Here is a 17,576-nt window from a genome sequence, read left to right as displayed (position 1 = left end):
TTAGGAGATTACTATGTTGTTACTACCCTGATTAGCCTTGTTTACTTAATTAAAAGATATAGAATAACAAAATGGTAGACACACTGAAGAAAACCATGAAGACGAGCTCTTAGAACTCTGTGCAATTGATGTTGAAGAGAGCAACATACGAGACCGAGACAAGAAAAGGCATTTTCATTTTCCGAACGACGTTTCTTTTGGCGACGAAACGCTGAACGAAAATAAAAACAGTAGAATCTAAGACAAGAGTAATGAAAACCTTATCCAAACATTCGCAAATACTGGTAAAAATTCACGGCTTTCGGGGTCATTGATTTGAACAAACTGTCGCTTAAACCTCGCCTTTAACAGTTTAACTCAGACTGATTCAGGGAAGTGGAGGCGGGTGTTTACCACTCACAAAGGCTGTTGTTAGATGTTTGCTAGCCTGCGTAGCAGACGTGATCTAACTCCCGTTAGTAACGTCTGCGAAGCAACGCCGAGATGCTTGTTCTCGGCCCCCAACCGACTCAAGGAATTACCGGAAATGCGTTTCGAATTTCCTCTCAACGTGATTGGCAAATCGACAATGGCTTTTTCAACAGTCCAATCATGGCGCGTACTCAAATCCTGGTGCACAGGCGGGAGCCCAGAACAAGAATTTCGGTACTGTTTCGCAGACAGACTTAACCCAAAGTTTAGTTTCGTCTGTGGTGCAGGCTAGATGTTTGATTTTAAGACACGAGTGATTTTAAGCCAGAATCTCTTCATTTTTGTGGCTGTTCATTTATGCCTTAGATATGATATGACGATTATGATATATGATGATTATGATAATGATCATTATGATATGACGTCGTAACTGACATGGGAAAAGCGAGGTTTTTCGTTTTATTTTCCAAAAAAATATCTAGCTTGTTCAGAGGCAAGGCAGCAAATTAAGTTACGATTGTAGGATAACTTAACCCACGAGCTTGCAAAATTCAACAATATTTCAATGAATCTGAAGTTTCCATAGATTGGACGGCGGCCATGTTTATTGATGCCACAGATCTCTTGCAAGGCCACTTCCCATCAAATTTTCAAAAACTTGGAAAACGCCTTCTGCTACAGGAAATATTTTTCCTCCTGGGCAATCACGAGATAAACAATTTGAAAATCCAGGATGTCTTAGATGTCTAAATATTTGTATGTAAATTATCCTCATTTTGATGTTTGTATTGAAAGGGAGGCGATTGAAACTCCGTAACCTAACAACAGCAGCTCACGGGAAAATACAGCACCTTAGTGTAATAAGGAAATATCGGAACTACAGGTCCAAGTGAATATCATGCGTTGGATTATTAGCAATGTAAAGTTTATGTACTAGATAAAATACGACCTACAGATCTGTATGGGCGATTACAATGAAGGCGAGCCACCCATACAGATCAGACGCAATTGTGAAATGGTCCAAAGAAATGATCAGCAGAGAGCTGTTTAAAAACTTATAGTTTAAAAATAATACTAAAATAAGGTGAACAGGCGTTTGTATCAAAAATTAACTCTAGGCCCAGTTGACTTGTATTGGGGTTTACAGAGGTTTTCATATGACTCAAACACCACCTATGATATTATTAATCGACTACATTTAAAGTTTTTTTGTTGGGTTCGTCCATCTTATCCTCAAGGTTTTTCCCTCAGCTTGTGAGGATCAGGTACAGCAAGCAGTGCAGGATGGCAGAAATGAACCATTTTCAGTTGCCCGGCCAAGGGCATTACCCTTTGGGAGGAGGACTTTCTAGTAGTAGCTAATGAATATGTGCCGCTGGATGGGGTCGCATTTTCACAACTGGATTGACTATTGTGGGGTTGCATCTTTTTATGAGTTACTAGAATGTGGTCGCACATTTTCACGATTTTGGGGGTGAGAAAATTCAGGTATGTTGGGATTTAAAAATAGAAAGATTTACACCTCATTAACATGAAGTTTTACAAATGTGTCAGTTCATTTCAGGATGACCAAGTTAAAAGGCTTTATAAGGTAGATGCATAATCAGAAAGTGGCTAATTGGGGATTGTGAAAATTACTTTTTTCCCAAAGTGGGGTCTTTGGGATGGGGTCTATCATATGGCCACAAAATAGACTATAATAGTGTAGGGGTTCTGAGAGGCCAGCGGCACACACTCAGCAAAAATTAACACAAGTAACCCCCCCCGGGCATTACCCTATGGTGTACTAAGGGTTGTGAGGTTCGATCTTTTTTTAAGACCACAAAATTCAGTAACCTACAGCACTTTATTGAAATAAACAATGTAATAATTACATCGTTGGAAGACCATCTCGGATACCAAGCAATAGCTGTTTAAACCGTATGTACAGAAATGTCCTTTTGCAGACCGTTAAATCAGATAAAAAGAATTCAACTTTTGCTTCATCTTGCTCCATATCTTTCATCGTGACCTGCTTGCTTGTTTAATTGATGGAATTCTTAAACGTTCATCTAATCTCCTCGCTTGCAGCAAATTGGAGGGCAGTTCTGAGCGCACGTTGGAGGGGCACACGTAGGAGGACAAATCATAGGCGGTGGGGGAGGGGGAGGAGGCGGAGGCGGAGGTGGAGGGGGAGGAGGTGGTGGTTCTGGACAACAGGTGGGTGCACATGATGGTTGACAAGTTTGAACTGGTGGGGGTGGTGGTGGCGGACAGCAGGTTGGTGCACATGATGGTTGGCAAGCTTGAACCGGAGGGGGAGGTGGTAAGGCCATTGGAGCTTGGCAGCAGCTTGGATCACATGTAGGAGCGCATGTTTGCATGCACATTGGAGGGCAGGGAGGAGGGGGTGGGGGTGGCTCAAGAGGGGGAGGGGGGATGGCAGGGCCAGGTTCGTATCGAGGACGTGGTACCCAGTGCTCCGGGCCTGGCCGAAGGACACAAGGTGGCTTACACAGAGGCTCAGCTGAATAAAAAACGACAACATTATGAATAAATAAATAAAATGCATAAAAATCACTAAATAGCAAAATTTATTTCTCGAAATTTGAATATTAAGAGAAATGTCTTCTTTAAAATTCACTTTCACTAATACAACAACATTAGAAATCAGTTCGGCATCAGTCTTGGCTGCGTGGTATATGATAGCTACAAGGCAATTTTTTTCCATTCAAGGAATAGTTTGTCATCAGCCATTGTGGTTTGACGGACGTTTTCATTAACATGTGCTGCCCTCAAAGCCTTACGCTCTACAGCCAAAATATTCATTGTAATATCATTATTTTAGTGGCGAGCGAAGCGACGAGACAAGACTGTACAAGACAAGACAAGACTGAGCAAAGGACTCTATCCCCCGACCCTTGTTCTTGAATGCCCTTTGCGTGCCACTGAGGAGTGACTTTTTACAACGTCTCCTGAATGAGAGCTTGCTCGCAGGCTGACTGCATGGCAACTGGAGAACAATCTAAGCGACTTACCTGGTGGTGGTTTTGCTGCTTCTTCTCCACTTCCGCTTTCGCCTCCACTTCCGGATGCAGCTTCATCTGATTATTAAAATTGTTCGAAAATGTAAGGGGCTGTGGACCCACTCCGTAGAAATCTTCTCATTATGAACAGTCACAGTGGGCCTCGTACAGGTAGGACGAGGTTCTGCGAGCTCCTCCAAACATGCTGTTCTAAACGTTTTTTAACGTACCTGTCATGGAAGCCTATAAACTGATATAACCAAAAATGGGAAAGGACAAAGCAGACAAGAATCCGAGCAAAAGGCTGAGAGAAAATGGCTCGCAATCGGATGAAGACGATGAACACGTGGGCCTCGGTGGAGCAATGTCAGCACGCCTCGAATGAAATGAACACTTAACTAGATCAAGTTTAAACAGCGTGTGGTGAAATTAAACTACTAAACCTTGACATGTTGGTTTCAATTCTGTGAGAAAAAAGTTGAGGGACGAACTTCCTCACTAAGATGCAGGGGCGAGATAAAAAGGCTACTTCGTTGCTATAGTAACTTTTTATATAAAAATGGTGCTGATGTATTCACCAGAAACTGCATTTATTTGCTGCTATTACTGTAGCATCAATTGAAAAAGTTGATCGATCAAAATAGAAATGGTGAAAATGCCACCGCGCCATTATGAGCCACCTTAAAAGCTTGTTGGTAAACTCGAGGCTCTAAATTAGGGAAAAATGCGGTATTTACCAACTCGATTTACCATATACCCCTAGCTTCCTCCTAACTTGCACTTTTTTGCCTTATATTTGTCCCGAGCAGATTTTATATAAATCTAATTTTTTTGTCCAGTTTACATACCTTCGAAGTAGTAATCTTTGGCAAGCTTTCCCCTCTTTGTAGCCTCTATATTACTCCCTGCAATAAAAAGGAGCAAAAATATTAACAAATCAACTTAGCAAAAGCATTCAGCAGCCTAAAAGGGAAATGCAAAAATGTTTTTTCCAAAAGTTGTGAAGTTCTCCGTGATACCGTGAAAGAAAACTGATCGCTCCATTTACTGGAATCTGGATTCCGGAATCTTGGAAATTTTTGCTTTTGAAATACGGAATGCAAGGTTTTGGCTCCAGAATGCTGCTTTAGGAATCCGGAATTCCAGTAACGAATGGAATCCAAGTTCCGCTGACAAAGATCTGTACTTGGCTGGAATCCGGAATCCACGGCTTGGAATCCGAGATCCAATAAGTAGACTGTCTTGTATTTCCCTATATGGCGCGAAAGGGAAGTAAAAGAATCACACGGTGCATTCTGAATATTGTCTTACCAGAATCCTCGCTGTCTGCATCATCTGTATCAACGGCTGTATCTGTAGCTTCATCTGAATCATCGTCTGTTAAGTCAGTGCTGTCGCTGTCGATCTCATCTTTTGATTCTAGGTCATTATCTTCTTCTAAAGAAAAGAAAAAATACAGGTGTACTTGGGTAGGAGCCCATACACCCCCTCCCCCCCCCCCCCCCACCCACGAATCGTGCAGCTCCCATTGGTACTTTAAAAAAGTCGACAAGGAAACTAGGCCAAGTTGTCTTTCTTTCACGACTCTGTTGTTTCGCATTTCCCCGAAGAGACTTGAGCACAAAGAAAACCAAACCAAATATAGAAAAATGACTAGAAAGTCAGAATTTTAATATATCGATCATGGGCTATTTAATTTTCCTGTCTCCAGTAACAGTCCTAGAAGTCTTTGCGAAAGTTATACGGCCCATTTTCTGTCTCGTTTCTGACGTGACGGATACTTCGCCCACGCAACAGCGTTTTCACAGATTAGGTTATTTTGAGCACTTTTTCCTGCGAAAATGGAAGCACCGTTCGGTATGCGTGCGCATCCATACTACGGTAATTTCAAAAAGAGGAAGTAAATGCTATCAAAACAGCAGAAAGTGCTTTTATCTAGTCTCCAGAAATTATGACTGATTTGTAAGACTTTTTTGATATTTAAAATTTGCGGGAAAATCGATCTCAAAATAAACTGGTCAGTAAAAACGCCGTTGCCTGGACACAAGGGAGGTACCCCCTCCGGGTTATGGGCTCCTTATAATCTGCAAAAGCCTACTCTTTTATACCTCTCTATAGTATTCACGTGATAAGCTCCTAATTTGGGCTGATGGAGAAGTGCTGCACGTTGTAACCCCTCTTTCCTTTAACTAAAATATTTCGAAAAGAGGCCTCTCATGGCTGTATATAAGTTGAAAATGACTCGGTATATTCACACAAAGTAGGAAAGGGATACCATTTTCCATTGGAAGGTGTACGGAGTACCTTTCAGTGAAAATCTAAATAGGGTTTATAACAGGGTAGGAGGGTTGGACCTTCGGTAAGAGCAACGTATAAAACTTCGTCTATTATCTCCTGGTAATCAACCTTATCATCTCTAGCGATTACTGTCGTTAACTTTGACTTTGTTACTCCCATTGGTTTGATCATATTTTATTTTTCACTTTCTTACTATTATTTGTATTTGAAAAGCAGAAAACAAAATAATCTTACCTTTTGAAATACTTGCTAAATCTACCCAAGGAAAAAAAAAAACTATGTTAGAAAAATTCCCAAATTTTTTTGGAGTTAGATATTTAGCACCACCATTTTTTGTAGTTTGCTGAAAAGTTTTTAATGACGTGTTTTAGACATAATTCAGGTTACACGGCAAAAATATGACTCGCGTAACACTTTTAAAGCTGTTGCGATTAGATGATACACAAGTGGTACAAGGTTATGTGCTTCTATAGGTAAGGGAAATTTCTACGTAGATGATAGCGTTTGCCATGATAAAAAGTTAATCACTCCTTTGATTAAAGTTCAAATTCTTAGACGGTGCTTATTGCGCAACCCTCAGGAAATGTTCACTCTATACCAGAAAGCTTCTGCTCTGGAATGAAAACCATACCGGACAGGGCATAAGAATGCCGGACACATAAGAACGCTGATTTCGGCGCGATTTCGGTAACGAAGCGAGGCTGCGTCGCCTTGAACTCGAAAGTGGAGCGTCACATATCGGATAGGTCTTCATACTATATATACCGTATAGTGTGAAAATAGCCTTAATAATAAACACCCACCTTTTAAACTTCTTGCTCGTACAAGATGGCTTGTGAATGAAATGCAGAGGAGCACGACTAAAAGCGCGCAGCTCGTGTATTTAAATTGCATATTTCTTACCCTGGGGTAAATAAGGAAAAATTGTCATAAGAAATTATTAAAATCAAACGTAATGGAAAAATGCTGTATATCCCTAAGATCTCCAAGGTGATCATCTGTATCTTCTCTTCACTGTGTAGCTATTGTTTCATGTAAGCAGGTATTGAGAATAAAAAGAATTCACAACGATAACATTCAGTTAACCATTATTTACGCAGGTTTAAATGAAAAAATATTCCCTTGTTATTACTACAGACTTCAAGACAAACTTTCTAAGATTGAAATAGTTAGAAGATACAGAGGCATAGTCATATTAAAAATAAAGTCGCAATATGCAACAGGTCATAGCTAGTTGATGTTCTCACTTACTAGACTTAAGATAAAAGTTACAACCTAAGAACACTTTACGCGAAGATTTCAGTTCATTCATCTCCATTTTTCTTGTAGGGAGAAAAAGACCGAACAAGGTTTTTTCAATACTATGAAGTCTGCTAAACGAGGTTTTCAACGTTATATTTTCATTTATACGAATATTTATGTGACGGATCACTTAACCGTTTGCTTCTTTGTCTCATTATATCAGACCCCATGGCTTCATAAGATGGTATACCTCGTTCGTCAAATTAATACATACAAAAAATAAAGGCATCTATAGTGATATACAATACCTTCCTCTTTTGGTCTCGAGCAGCAAAGAGGAGAGGGCTGTTAAAGAAATCTCACTAGCGAAAAATGTCCCTTATTCGCTGAATTATTAACTCTTTCGGCTGGTACTTGTTCCTAACCTTGCTCCGGTCTTAGTAAACAACGCATGCGCACTGATGTTGTGAGTCATTCTCGATAAGGTAATTTATCGAACACAGGCGTGATCTTTTACTTGTTCTGCGATCAAAATCTCTCCGAGGATGTCTTTTAAAAACAGCAATGAAGATTTTTTTATTTAGTCTTTTGTAAGCCAAGGTTTCGTTTATGTGGAGAGACTTAGTTTCAAGCCCTCAAAATTTCGTTTCTAGCTTCGCGAATCATGTCCAAGTGGATACTTGGACATCGAGAAAGAAACATATCTAAAATAAAAAAAGAGGGGCCAAAACTGTATAATCTCTTGACGTCGAGAGGACCGTTCGTCAAAATAAACGCTGAAAGGTCCGGCCAAAAAACGCGAGATTGATACCTGTCGATTAGAACTGGTGTTTTTATGATAGAAGTGTTATCGAATTAACCACGTGACTAACATCAATTACTTTTGTCAGAGTAAAAGCTGGGTCGAGCGTGATTGCATGGATTCGAGGTTAATGGCAATGGCAACAACAGTAACAACACGCTTTATTTGCAAAATCATAACAAGTTACAATACAATAATGGCAATATCAATAGCAAATATTGTTGTTCTTAATAGCAGTCACATAGGGTGACCGTAAAATTCCGAATATATGCCCCTCCATGTATAAGCCCCTCGAAATATAAGCCCCCCAAACTCGTAACGCAAAAAAACCCTCCGTTAAATCGCCCCTCCAAATATAAGCCCCCCGGGGGCTTGTACTTGGAAAATTGCCCTCAAATACAAAGTAAAACAAAGCGAAGACGGTAAAATTCCTTCCAACTATAAGGCTAGACCAAACGATTTTGAGACGCAAATTTCCCTCCATAGATAAGCCACTCCGAATATAAGCCCCTCCAAAAATAAGCCCCTCAAAAAGGGCCTTTGAAACATATAAGCCCCGGGGCTTATTTTCGGGATTTTACGGTATAGAAATAAATGAAATACATTAAATTTCTGGGAAAGGTTATCTCAAAGGGAGACAGGGCGTACGTTAAACGATTTCCAACCTCCATATTTACTGCTGCTGTTATTTTTAAAAAACTATTGTAGTGCGTCAGTCGATCGGTCGTTCGGTCGCTCGGTCAGTCGCTTTGTTTAACATTGTCATTCAGTGAGCAAGTCAGTAAGTTATAAAGTCAGCTGTCGGACGGCCAGTCAGTTGGACCAGGTTGTTTGATCTGTCGGCTAGCAATTAGCCAGTCAGTCAGTCAGTCAGTCAGTCAATCAGTAAGTCGTCCGTCAGTCAGTAAGTAAGTCAGTCAGTCAGTCAGTCAGTCAGTCAATCAATCAGTCAGTCAGACAGTCAGGTGGTGAGTAGATTGATACGTTCGTCGGTAGGTCAATCCGCTAATGGGCTAGTGAGTCAATTAGACAGACAGATATCCACTCTGTTATTTAGTTAGACTGTCGGCCATGAAACCAACAAGCGTATTAGTTCTGTTGGCCAGTCTTTTGTCAATAACGGACGGTCAGTACACCAGTTAGTTAATGTACTAATTTAAGCAGGTTTCACCCAATCGAGTACCTTTCAATAGAGATTAATGCATTGTGACAAATAGGTAGAATTGTCGATGAAATTGATTCATCGGAACTCGAAGCTTGCATTTGCTAAACACTAAAGAGTTCAACTGTGCTAGCCTCCCACGCAGACGTTCTTAGGGGTTGGACACGCGTTCCTGCCCCACGAACGTCTGCGGACTTGAGCGGAAAAAAACGTATTTCAATCACAGTAGACTTCCAGATCTGGGAAATGCACTTTGGACCTTGAGAAATTTCGCGCTTGACTTTATAGCTCCAGAAAAGATCAGAAAGGTCTCATGAAAGGTGAAGACCTTAACCTTCAGTTAACTCACAAGCGTTCGTACTAATGGCTACCTAATGGTTTCTCAGAATCTCGTTGAAAAATATTACCTCGGAGGTTAAATTTGCTGAACGGAAGTCGCCTTTACTACCAAACAGTTCAGTCTTACAAGGTAAGCCCGCCGTTGCATCACCCAAAGAACAACTTTACGAGCAAATGACATCTAATCCAGCCTTTACAGAGAGAGAAATATACAAAAAGCCAACGCTTATCTCCTATAATCTTGCCAGGAGCAAAAAATCTTTGGTCACGTACTACACTCTGCGGAACTTGTACGTATGTGTTTGGCTTGTCAACACTTTGACTTCAACACCGCCGATTGGATCTTCGATAATCTGCATGTGATCTCCAGCCTATATTTGCGAACAGTGGGAAAGGAATTTATCTTTCAGTTCAGCAGACGTTCGTGGGGCAGGAACGCGCGTGACGAACCCCTAAGAACGTCTGCGTGGGACGCTACAACTGTGCAGAATTATTTTTTCAACCTGTCGCCATATCTTTATTCGTTGAAAGAGTGATTAACATCTATTTTCTCTTTACTCTCTCCATACGTCATGTAATCCGCCATCATATAGAGATATAGGGAGGGCATGATCGCAGGTTATACGAGAAAGGCTTACAGGAGAATTACACTGGGAAAATATTTTGATATTTTAATCAAAATTTCTCTCAATTAATTCTTTAAGGAAGTGGATGGATCACCCCATGTAAGGGAATGCAAGACAGTCTGGGATTCTGGATTCCACGCTTTGAATTTCGGATTCCAGGTACAAGATTCCAATCGTTAGTGGGTTTACGGATTGATTGACAGGTATTTCGGATTCCAAAGCCCACGATTCCGGATTCCACGAGCAAAATTGTCCTGGATGCCGGCACCAACCAAAAATTTCCCGGTGTCCGGAATCTGGATTCCCTTACATGGGGCAAAGATGGAGATCAGTGTGGAACGTTCTGGGAATTCCTCCTCTCGGGCTTAAAAGACCCTTGTACAGCTCGCATTAGGAGTTGCCATATTCACAAAACAAAATTAAAAAAATAGAGGGAAAACTATTTTTTTTATTGAAAAACAAAGTTATCAGTTTGTTGTCTCCTATACATATTTCTACTTTCAATTCTTTGATCATTGTTCGATAACTGACGATAATGAAATTTTCATTTCAAGTGTGGAATGTAATGCTCATATACTATTTCAAATATATGGAACACTAAATCAACGAAACCACTTTGCTAGCTATACATGATTATGATGAATAAATAAAGATAATGATAAAAAGATACAAACAGACAAAACTTATTTTGAACTAAACAATTTGATGAGTATTTGATCCAAGAACTTATGTCTTTTATTAACTTATTACCACTATTTGCATCAGTATTTTGGCGATTTTCACAAATGCTCATTGTTTTAACGTTTTGTCCTAAGTTAATAGCTATTTAGTGGCTCAAATCGTGCGCTTTTAGAAAGTGAAAATTCTCATTTCGTAGTTTCTTTACACCCGTTCAAGGTAGGAGTAATTTCAAACTTGACGTATGGTGTATTTTATATAATGAGTATTTTAAACTCTACATGAATAAACATGGCAATAGAAAATGTTTGATCGACGTGGAACATGTAACAGTTAAGGTGATAAAATAACAATTTTGTTTTCAGAGACGTCGCTAATATGGTAGTCATGTTTATTGTTTACTGTGATTTATCTTCGTCTGTTTTGACAGCAGCGCTGGGGGCATTGAGCCTGTGGTGCACATCCACCAGGTGCAGCTGGTTGACAGGCTTGTGGACATGCTTGCTGTTGTTGCATCGGAGGCGTTGGGGGCATCTGGGGCATGACAGGCATCATAGGTTGTTGCTGTGGAAACGGCATTCCCATGGGCATGCCCATTGATCCAGAACAGCAACTTGGTTGACAAGCAGGAGCGCATGACTGTGAGCACGGCGAGGCGCAGCTTGAAGACTGCGTGATATTTGGTTTAGGTGTAGCTGGAGGTAATTCAAGGTACTGCGGTGCACTCATCATGCCGCCTGCAGCCTGTGGTTGGTACTGGGGCTGTGAACTGCAGCAAGTCGAAGGACAGGCGCTGGGACAAGGTGCTGCAGAACATTGCTGAGGACATTGTCCAGCTCTAGGTTGCTGAGGGTATGGGGCTAGCTGCTGTGGTTGGGCCATCTGTGGCATTGGAAGATACTGTGGTTGTGGCATCTGAGGGTACTGTTGCTGTTGCGGGTATCCGTAGGGTGACTGTTGTTGGTAAGAGGAAGGATAGGGGACTTGACCTGCTACCTGAGACATGGGACTAGATGGTGGAGTGTTGCAGCATGTTGATTGGCAGCCTGGAGCACAGACATCTGGGCAGGAACCAGCGCAGGTTTGACTAACTTGGATCCAAATGGTCAAAATCTTAAATCAGTTCTTAGATTAAGACTCCGATTTGTTTTATAAAATAATTACTTTGTTTATTTAAAAGAAAATATAAACAAACCAAAAGGTGAAGAGAAAAAGTGTTCCCCTTGATGGCAAGAACGGTGGATGGGGACAAACTCGAGATCAACCGGCCAGTGCGCCATCCTCGTCACAAGGGCTTTTCCGTTTGTCATCCCTTCCATTTTCTAAGAAAAAAGCCTTGGGGACGAATTTGACAATTCGTATGCAAGTTAAGGCACTGAATTATTTCACTTTCGCGAACCATGCAAACAAAGACAAGAGACAGATTTCCCACACTTGTTTAGAGAGCTCATTGGAGAGTAAGACTGGTCATAAAACCCTACTATTTTTGAAGTGTGACACAGAACTGTTCTGAACGAACAATTAAAAGCAACACTAATACTATAGTAAAAATCTTACCCCTCCTTGTTCCTGTAGCATCTAAAATAGCTTGAATCGCTTTGCCAGCTTTAGCGAGGTTTTCTAAGAAAAATAAATTAATCCGATTTATGAACAGTGAAGTTTGCTCCTAAAGGAAAACTAGATACTGAGCAGTGCTTTCCTCTTTAGCACTATGCTTTATATGTACACTGAACAATTCTAATGAAACGTTTGAGTCTCTGGATAAAATTCTGAATAAAGTAATCAATTGAATCTACCTAACATGTTAAATTGTGACCTTGTTCATTGTCACTATAATAATCCTTTGTTGCGTGGTTCTATGAGACATCCGTGAGAAAATGCTAGAGATTGACCATTCAGTTGAAATTTTCACCTTTTTTCTCCATTAAAAAAGGAACGTACAGGGGGATAGAATACCAATGAAAATATGATTTTACGTCTTTTTTACCTATGCTTGAGTCCAAAAGGTCTCTGAGGGATCCTTGATCGTCATCATCTGTTTATAGATCAATTGATTAGAGAGTATGTAAGTCATTTGACAAATGATACTGCCAAAGTTGAGCAAGCAACCGTAGTGACCAAGGATATCGATCCTAAATTGTCCCTTTTTCTCGTGAACAAGTAGTGTTCATCAAGAACAACGGTCAGCAGGCGAGCGAAAGAAAAAAGGCCTAAAAAAAAAGCCGATCGGGGTTCCCTTTACTTGAACAGGCTACAACTGTAAAGAAGCGAACGTTTTGGCTATTCAATAATATCATCACATCCAGACTGGAGGACGACAGGACCATTAAAAATCCGCTTTTTTCGGTTGAAATGGTGCCTGTTTTTCTATCAAGCATAGGAAACATTAAATTAGTACCTTCATGGTGAATTTTCTTTTTCTTTGGTCTTATATGTGCGACATGGTCTTTAGCTTTCTCTCTTTCTTCCTTCGTTTTCTCTTCTGTGGGTTTGGCAACATATTCTGATAAATCAAGGCTAATTCTGATAAGTTATGACTTTTAACTAAATTAATTAAGATCCCGTTATGATTAATATGGTCGAAACGTTTGAGACACTTAGTCATGTGTACATGTAATCTGTGCCTTTTCAATAACTCCCCTTCCCCGGCCCCGGACATTGAAAATTGAGAGTCACAAGTTATAAACACTAGTTTTAAAAAAATTGGGGAAGTGCATGAAATTCAACTTTGTTAAGGAGGGGGGTGGGGACGGCAAGGGGAAAACTTACGCAAAGCGAGCAGTATTTGTAACTGTGAATTGCCGCATACTCTCAAATTTTCTACCAGAAGAGGAGAGAAAAGGAAGTGTCCCAAACCCTTTTGGCCAGGTTCGTAGATTAGGGAGCTTAAGTAGCCACGACGAAAACGAGAACGTCAAAAAACAATTGGGAGCAAAGCAATAGCTCTGCAACTACATAATGCTTTTTAGTACATTTCTTTGACGCCCGCTGCACGACTACGACGTGAAACCTTCTACGATAACGAATTTTCTTTACCCTTTTAGAACCTGGATAAAGTCGTTAAAAATTAAACTTTAGGAGAAATCGCATTACAGTTGACAAATTGGGAAGGTCCAAATAGACGAGATAAAGTTTGACTGGACGGCAATTTCACTGCCTCCGTCGTCTTTGCCGTTGCTTAAGCTCCCTATTAACGCTTGGCCAATTTAAATTGGAAACTGAACTGTTGGCTGAGTATCAGCGACTCAGCACTTTTGTCAAGTAATTTTTATACCTTTCATATCCACTTCCGGTTCAGCTACGAAGTCAAGACCACTTCCGCTTAGGTCATCTTCTGTACAAATAAAATTAAAAATGATGGCAGGATAAGTGCCCTGTCAAGGTGACAGACGAGGTAAGCTGAAATCTTAATCTGAAACCAAACACAGATCTACAATCATGGACATAACTCTTGGCTCTTGGGACACTTTTGTATTTGTGGAGCTCTTTTTTAACTCACACATGCTCAACGCCCCCCCCCCCCCCCCCCCTCCGCACAAACAACGTTGGACGCGTGCATCCAGAATTTTTTTTTCCGAGTTTCATTATTGTGTAGGGTGACAAGAGGGAGAACTGAAACAAAATTTCGAAAAGGATGAACTGTTTAATAAGGGTACTCAAAGTTTACAGAAAATTGTGATTACTGCATTACTGTCCCAAGGACTTTAGTCCAGGATTGTAAGTCTTTAAAGGCTTTTCCTTTTAGGAGGACCTTTTTTTTTTACTTTTCGGAGTCTATCACCAACTTTCGCAAAGTCCAAAGTGCATTTCATAGACCTGGAAGTGTGCTGTGATTGGTCTATGTTTTTAACCGCTCGTTTCAGCCGACGTTCCTTGGGGAGGATCGCGTGTCGATCGAGCCAAAAGAATGTCTGCATGGGAGGCTAGGTTACTCCTTGCAACTTATATCTTTAATACAAGAGACTTGTGCCAATATATACGAGGAGCGTCTTTTGCCATGTTGAATATATTACAATTTCATTTTATACATGTAGTTCTATGTACTTTTTAAAAAGAGCTTTGATATCGTATTAGTATCTACCTGACTTCACTAATTGTATGTCTTCTGGTGTTTCTTCTACTTTCTTTTCTCGTTCGTGTTTTGCCGCCTTGTGTCGAAGAAAGTTCTTGAGATGCTTGTGCCCTGTTGTGGAATAAGATTTGTGACCTTTGCTTTAATTAAAACGTTTTTGAGAGACAATTAGAGAACATACTCTGAGCAAGTAATGTTCATTCGCATTGCTCTGCTGCATTATTTTATCCCAAAGTATTAAAAAAAGATTCTTTTGACTTATTAGCATTGATAGAAAGGATAGTTCAAGTTAGACATGCATAATGATAAACAGTTTTTTACTTTTAGCATCAAAAACATCTCTGCTGGAGAAATAGATCACGCCAGGCCAAGGGAAAGTAAACGGAGTTACAAAACTCAGCCTACTTTTGAAATGACTCCTGGGTTCAAACCTTTCACAAAGTGTTTTACACTGGTAACGCAAACGAGGCTTAAACAAATCCAATTTTTAGCGTCCATGTCTTCGGCATTTTGTGAAGCAAAGTTTATTGAGATTTTATTTTTTTGTTACAAGAAAGCCGAGACACAAACTTACGAATAGCCTGATCTTAAAAGTCTCGTAATTGTAGAAAAAAACTGTATGCGATTATACTAGGAAAAGAAATTCTATCAATAAAAATAAGTTTCTGTTTTCAGCTGCGTTTTGTTTTCTTATTTTCAAAAATGTTTGGAAATAGAAATAGTTAAGTAAGAAAAAACAATTTTGTCAAAGAAACTGAAAAAAAATCCATTACAAGATGGTTAAACGACGTTAGAAAATGTTTGCTTTGACACCGCAGAATCAGTTTAATATGTGCAGTGGTTCTCAAAACAGCTTCAATGAGGCACCTTTTGCAAACAAAAGCACCTGGAAAAAAATAAATAATTTAAATGTAACTTGAAGGACATGTAATTATTGCCAAAAATTTCTTTTCGAAAGCAATGACAACCGTGATCGGTGAACCATATTTTATTTGCGATTTGCATTGCTACTTGACAGTGCTAATCGAAGCTCAAGAAGGCGTGGTTACGCAGTTCACACGATTCAGTAAATCACAACATGATCATGTAAATCACTGCAAAGTTACATTAAAGCTAAGGTTACAAACAGCTTTTCAAAAGCCGCAATAGTTTGGCTTTTGTTTTGCTTTAATGGGATTATTTTGTTTGTGTAGTACAGTGGAATCTCGATATAACAAACCACTACTGTATAAAGAAGTCCTACAATCATGGACGAAAGTCTTGGGACAGTTGTACAGTTCAGACGCTTTTTAACAAACACTCGAAATTGTATCCGCGCGCTACTAACACTGTACGTCCCTACCCCCTCCCCCCACCCCACGGACAGTGTTGAAACCGTCAAGGCACAATTTCTTTGATCTTTCAACATTGTATTGGGTGGGGAGGGGGGAGGTTACATGAATTTGTAAAAAGACAGCACTGCTTTTTGCGACATAGAATTGAAGTTACGTTCTGACTGTCCCAAGGACTTTTGTCCATGATTTTAGGTATAACGAACGATTTTCTTCACCCCAGTTATGGTGAAAATATATGAAAATAAAAGAAATTCGATTTAACAAAACCTCGTTATAGCGAACAAATTTTGCCAGTCCCCCGGAACTTCGGGTTATATCGAGGTTTCACTTTAATCAGTATCCAAATTAAATTTCGACTTACGGTGATGTTTTCCTTTTGCTTCTGTCCATGTCGTGAAAAGCAAGACTACAGTAAAAAGTAGTCCTATTGTCAACAATGTCTGGTTCATCTGTCAAAATGAAGAGAACATAACTAATGAAATGTGATAACTCATATCAAAAGTGTTTGAAAGCTGAACGACTCCTCTAACCTCGCTGTATAACCTCACTTTCTTCGAACCAAAATTTCTATAGAACAACTTTCTACAAATTTTCGTGAACTTGAAATTTTACATTCTAGGATCTAAAAATACGTCCCTAAAATCAGAAGCAGTAGATAAGGTTAATTTAACTACAGTTATTGGAAGATGTGAGGGTATTCTAAGAGCGTGAAGAATACAATAATCGAAACGCAACCAAACATATGCACATAAACTTCATTTAGTTAGGTCAAAATTTTAAATTTGCGTATACTTTGAATCGATATCTGTAAAACATTCCAGACGTACCGTATATTTTTCACGTTTTTCCTCCAAAAATCTTCTTCGTAACAACACCACCAATAGGTTATGATTATCTTTTCAGTGATGCTTTCTTCGAGTTTAGTTATAAATAATTCAAGACTCTTTGTTCTTGGTAATAAAAAGATTCTCTTTGTTTCAGTGAACTGGTGTCGCACTGTCCATTTAACTATTGAAAAGCAAGGATTTTTTAAATTAGTGTTAACGGTGCAGCCCTTGAAACCTTGAGCGATGGGCACTCTCGCTTTCTAGCACTTCCCACATTATTGGTGACTTTCATTTTAAGTTCGATTTTAAATTGATTTCTCTATCTAGGTCAAGTTTCAAACTGAGGTTATTTTTCTAACTTTTAAGAGCGCAGTCAAAATTTTTCAGGGTGGCCATTTAAATAAAAGCTAATGAAATTAAAGAATTACCCATAAAGAGCCTGTCACACACGTTGCATGGCAGTTATACCCTAAGAATTTGAAATTTGACGTGTGATTCTTAATCTATAAAAATGAAAACGATAAAGGAGGGCTCCATTCCTATCAGGTAATCTGGTTTGCGTTTGCAAATATCACAGGGTAGGTAGCGCCTTCTAAAACACTATATGCCGTATTTCTGCAGGGGTTCGCGTAACGCATGACCACCAATTCAATTTCAGCGAATGAACTCTTTATTGATTGAACAAAGAGGGAGGAGCATTCCCGTGGTGGTGCAAAGTCAATCTCCAATTATGAATCTGAATCTTAACGAAGTATCGCTCCCAGCTAACAACGAACTGCC

General features: G+C 39.8%; 2 protein-coding genes across 2 annotated transcripts; both read right to left on the bottom strand.

Annotated features, from left to right (window-relative positions):
- Positions 1 to 2,238: 2,238 nt before the first annotated feature.
- Positions 2,239 to 7,389, bottom strand: LOC140929257 (uncharacterized). Its single transcript, XM_073379061.1, has 7 exons — positions 7,265 to 7,389; positions 6,518 to 6,618; positions 5,949 to 5,969; positions 4,728 to 4,853; positions 4,265 to 4,321; positions 3,429 to 3,494; positions 2,239 to 2,917 (listed from the first exon to the last, which is right to left on the bottom strand). Exons 2-7 carry the CDS (start codon positions 6,606 to 6,608, stop codon positions 2,463 to 2,465), a joined length of 816 nt encoding a protein of 271 aa, XP_073235162.1. The 5' UTR covers positions 6,609 to 6,618; positions 7,265 to 7,389; the 3' UTR covers positions 2,239 to 2,462.
- Positions 7,390 to 10,313: 2,924 nt separating this feature from the next.
- LOC140929256 (uncharacterized) lies at positions 10,314 to 16,885 on the bottom strand. Its single transcript, XM_073379060.1, has 8 exons — positions 16,797 to 16,885; positions 16,331 to 16,418; positions 14,645 to 14,746; positions 13,838 to 13,897; positions 12,962 to 13,045; positions 12,551 to 12,598; positions 12,121 to 12,183; positions 10,314 to 11,654 (listed from the first exon to the last, which is right to left on the bottom strand). The coding sequence occupies exons 2-8, from the start codon at positions 16,416 to 16,418 to the stop codon at positions 10,972 to 10,974; spliced, it is 1,128 nt and encodes a 375-aa protein (XP_073235161.1). The 5' UTR covers positions 16,797 to 16,885; the 3' UTR covers positions 10,314 to 10,971.
- Positions 16,886 to 17,576: the final 691 nt, after the last annotated feature.

This window comes from Porites lutea, chromosome 3 (assembly GCF_958299795.1).
Source record: "Porites lutea chromosome 3, jaPorLute2.1, whole genome shotgun sequence".
Lineage (NCBI taxonomy): Eukaryota > Metazoa > Cnidaria > Anthozoa > Scleractinia > Poritidae > Porites > Porites lutea.
Note: the sequence above shows the minus strand (reverse complement) of the source record. Positions and strands in the feature narration are given on the sequence as shown.

Excerpts from the sequence above, each read along its gene's own strand:
- LOC140929257 (XM_073379061.1), bottom strand. The coding sequence starts at position 6,608 with ATGCAATTTAAATACACGAGCTGCGCGCTTTTAGTCGTGCTCCTCTGC. Across the intron at positions 5,970-6,517 it reads ACGAGCAAGAAGTTTAAAAG|ATTTAGCAAGTATTTCAAAA; the intron begins GTGGGTGTTTAT and ends TTCCTTGGGTAG. Across the intron at positions 4,854-5,948 it reads TTTAGCAAGTATTTCAAAAG|AAGAAGATAATGACCTAGAA; the intron begins GTAAGATTATTT and ends TCTTTTCTTTAG.
- LOC140929256 (XM_073379060.1), bottom strand. The coding sequence starts at position 16,418 with ATGAACCAGACATTGTTGACAATAGGACTACTTTTTACTGTAGTCTTG. Across the intron at positions 13,046-13,837 it reads ACCGGAAGTGGATATGAAAG|AAGAGAAAACGAAGGAAGAA; the intron begins GTATAAAAATTA and ends CCAAACCCACAG. Across the intron at positions 12,599-12,961 it reads AAAGAAAATTCACCATGAAG|ATGATGACGATCAAGGATCC; the intron begins GTACTAATTTAA and ends ATCTATAAACAG.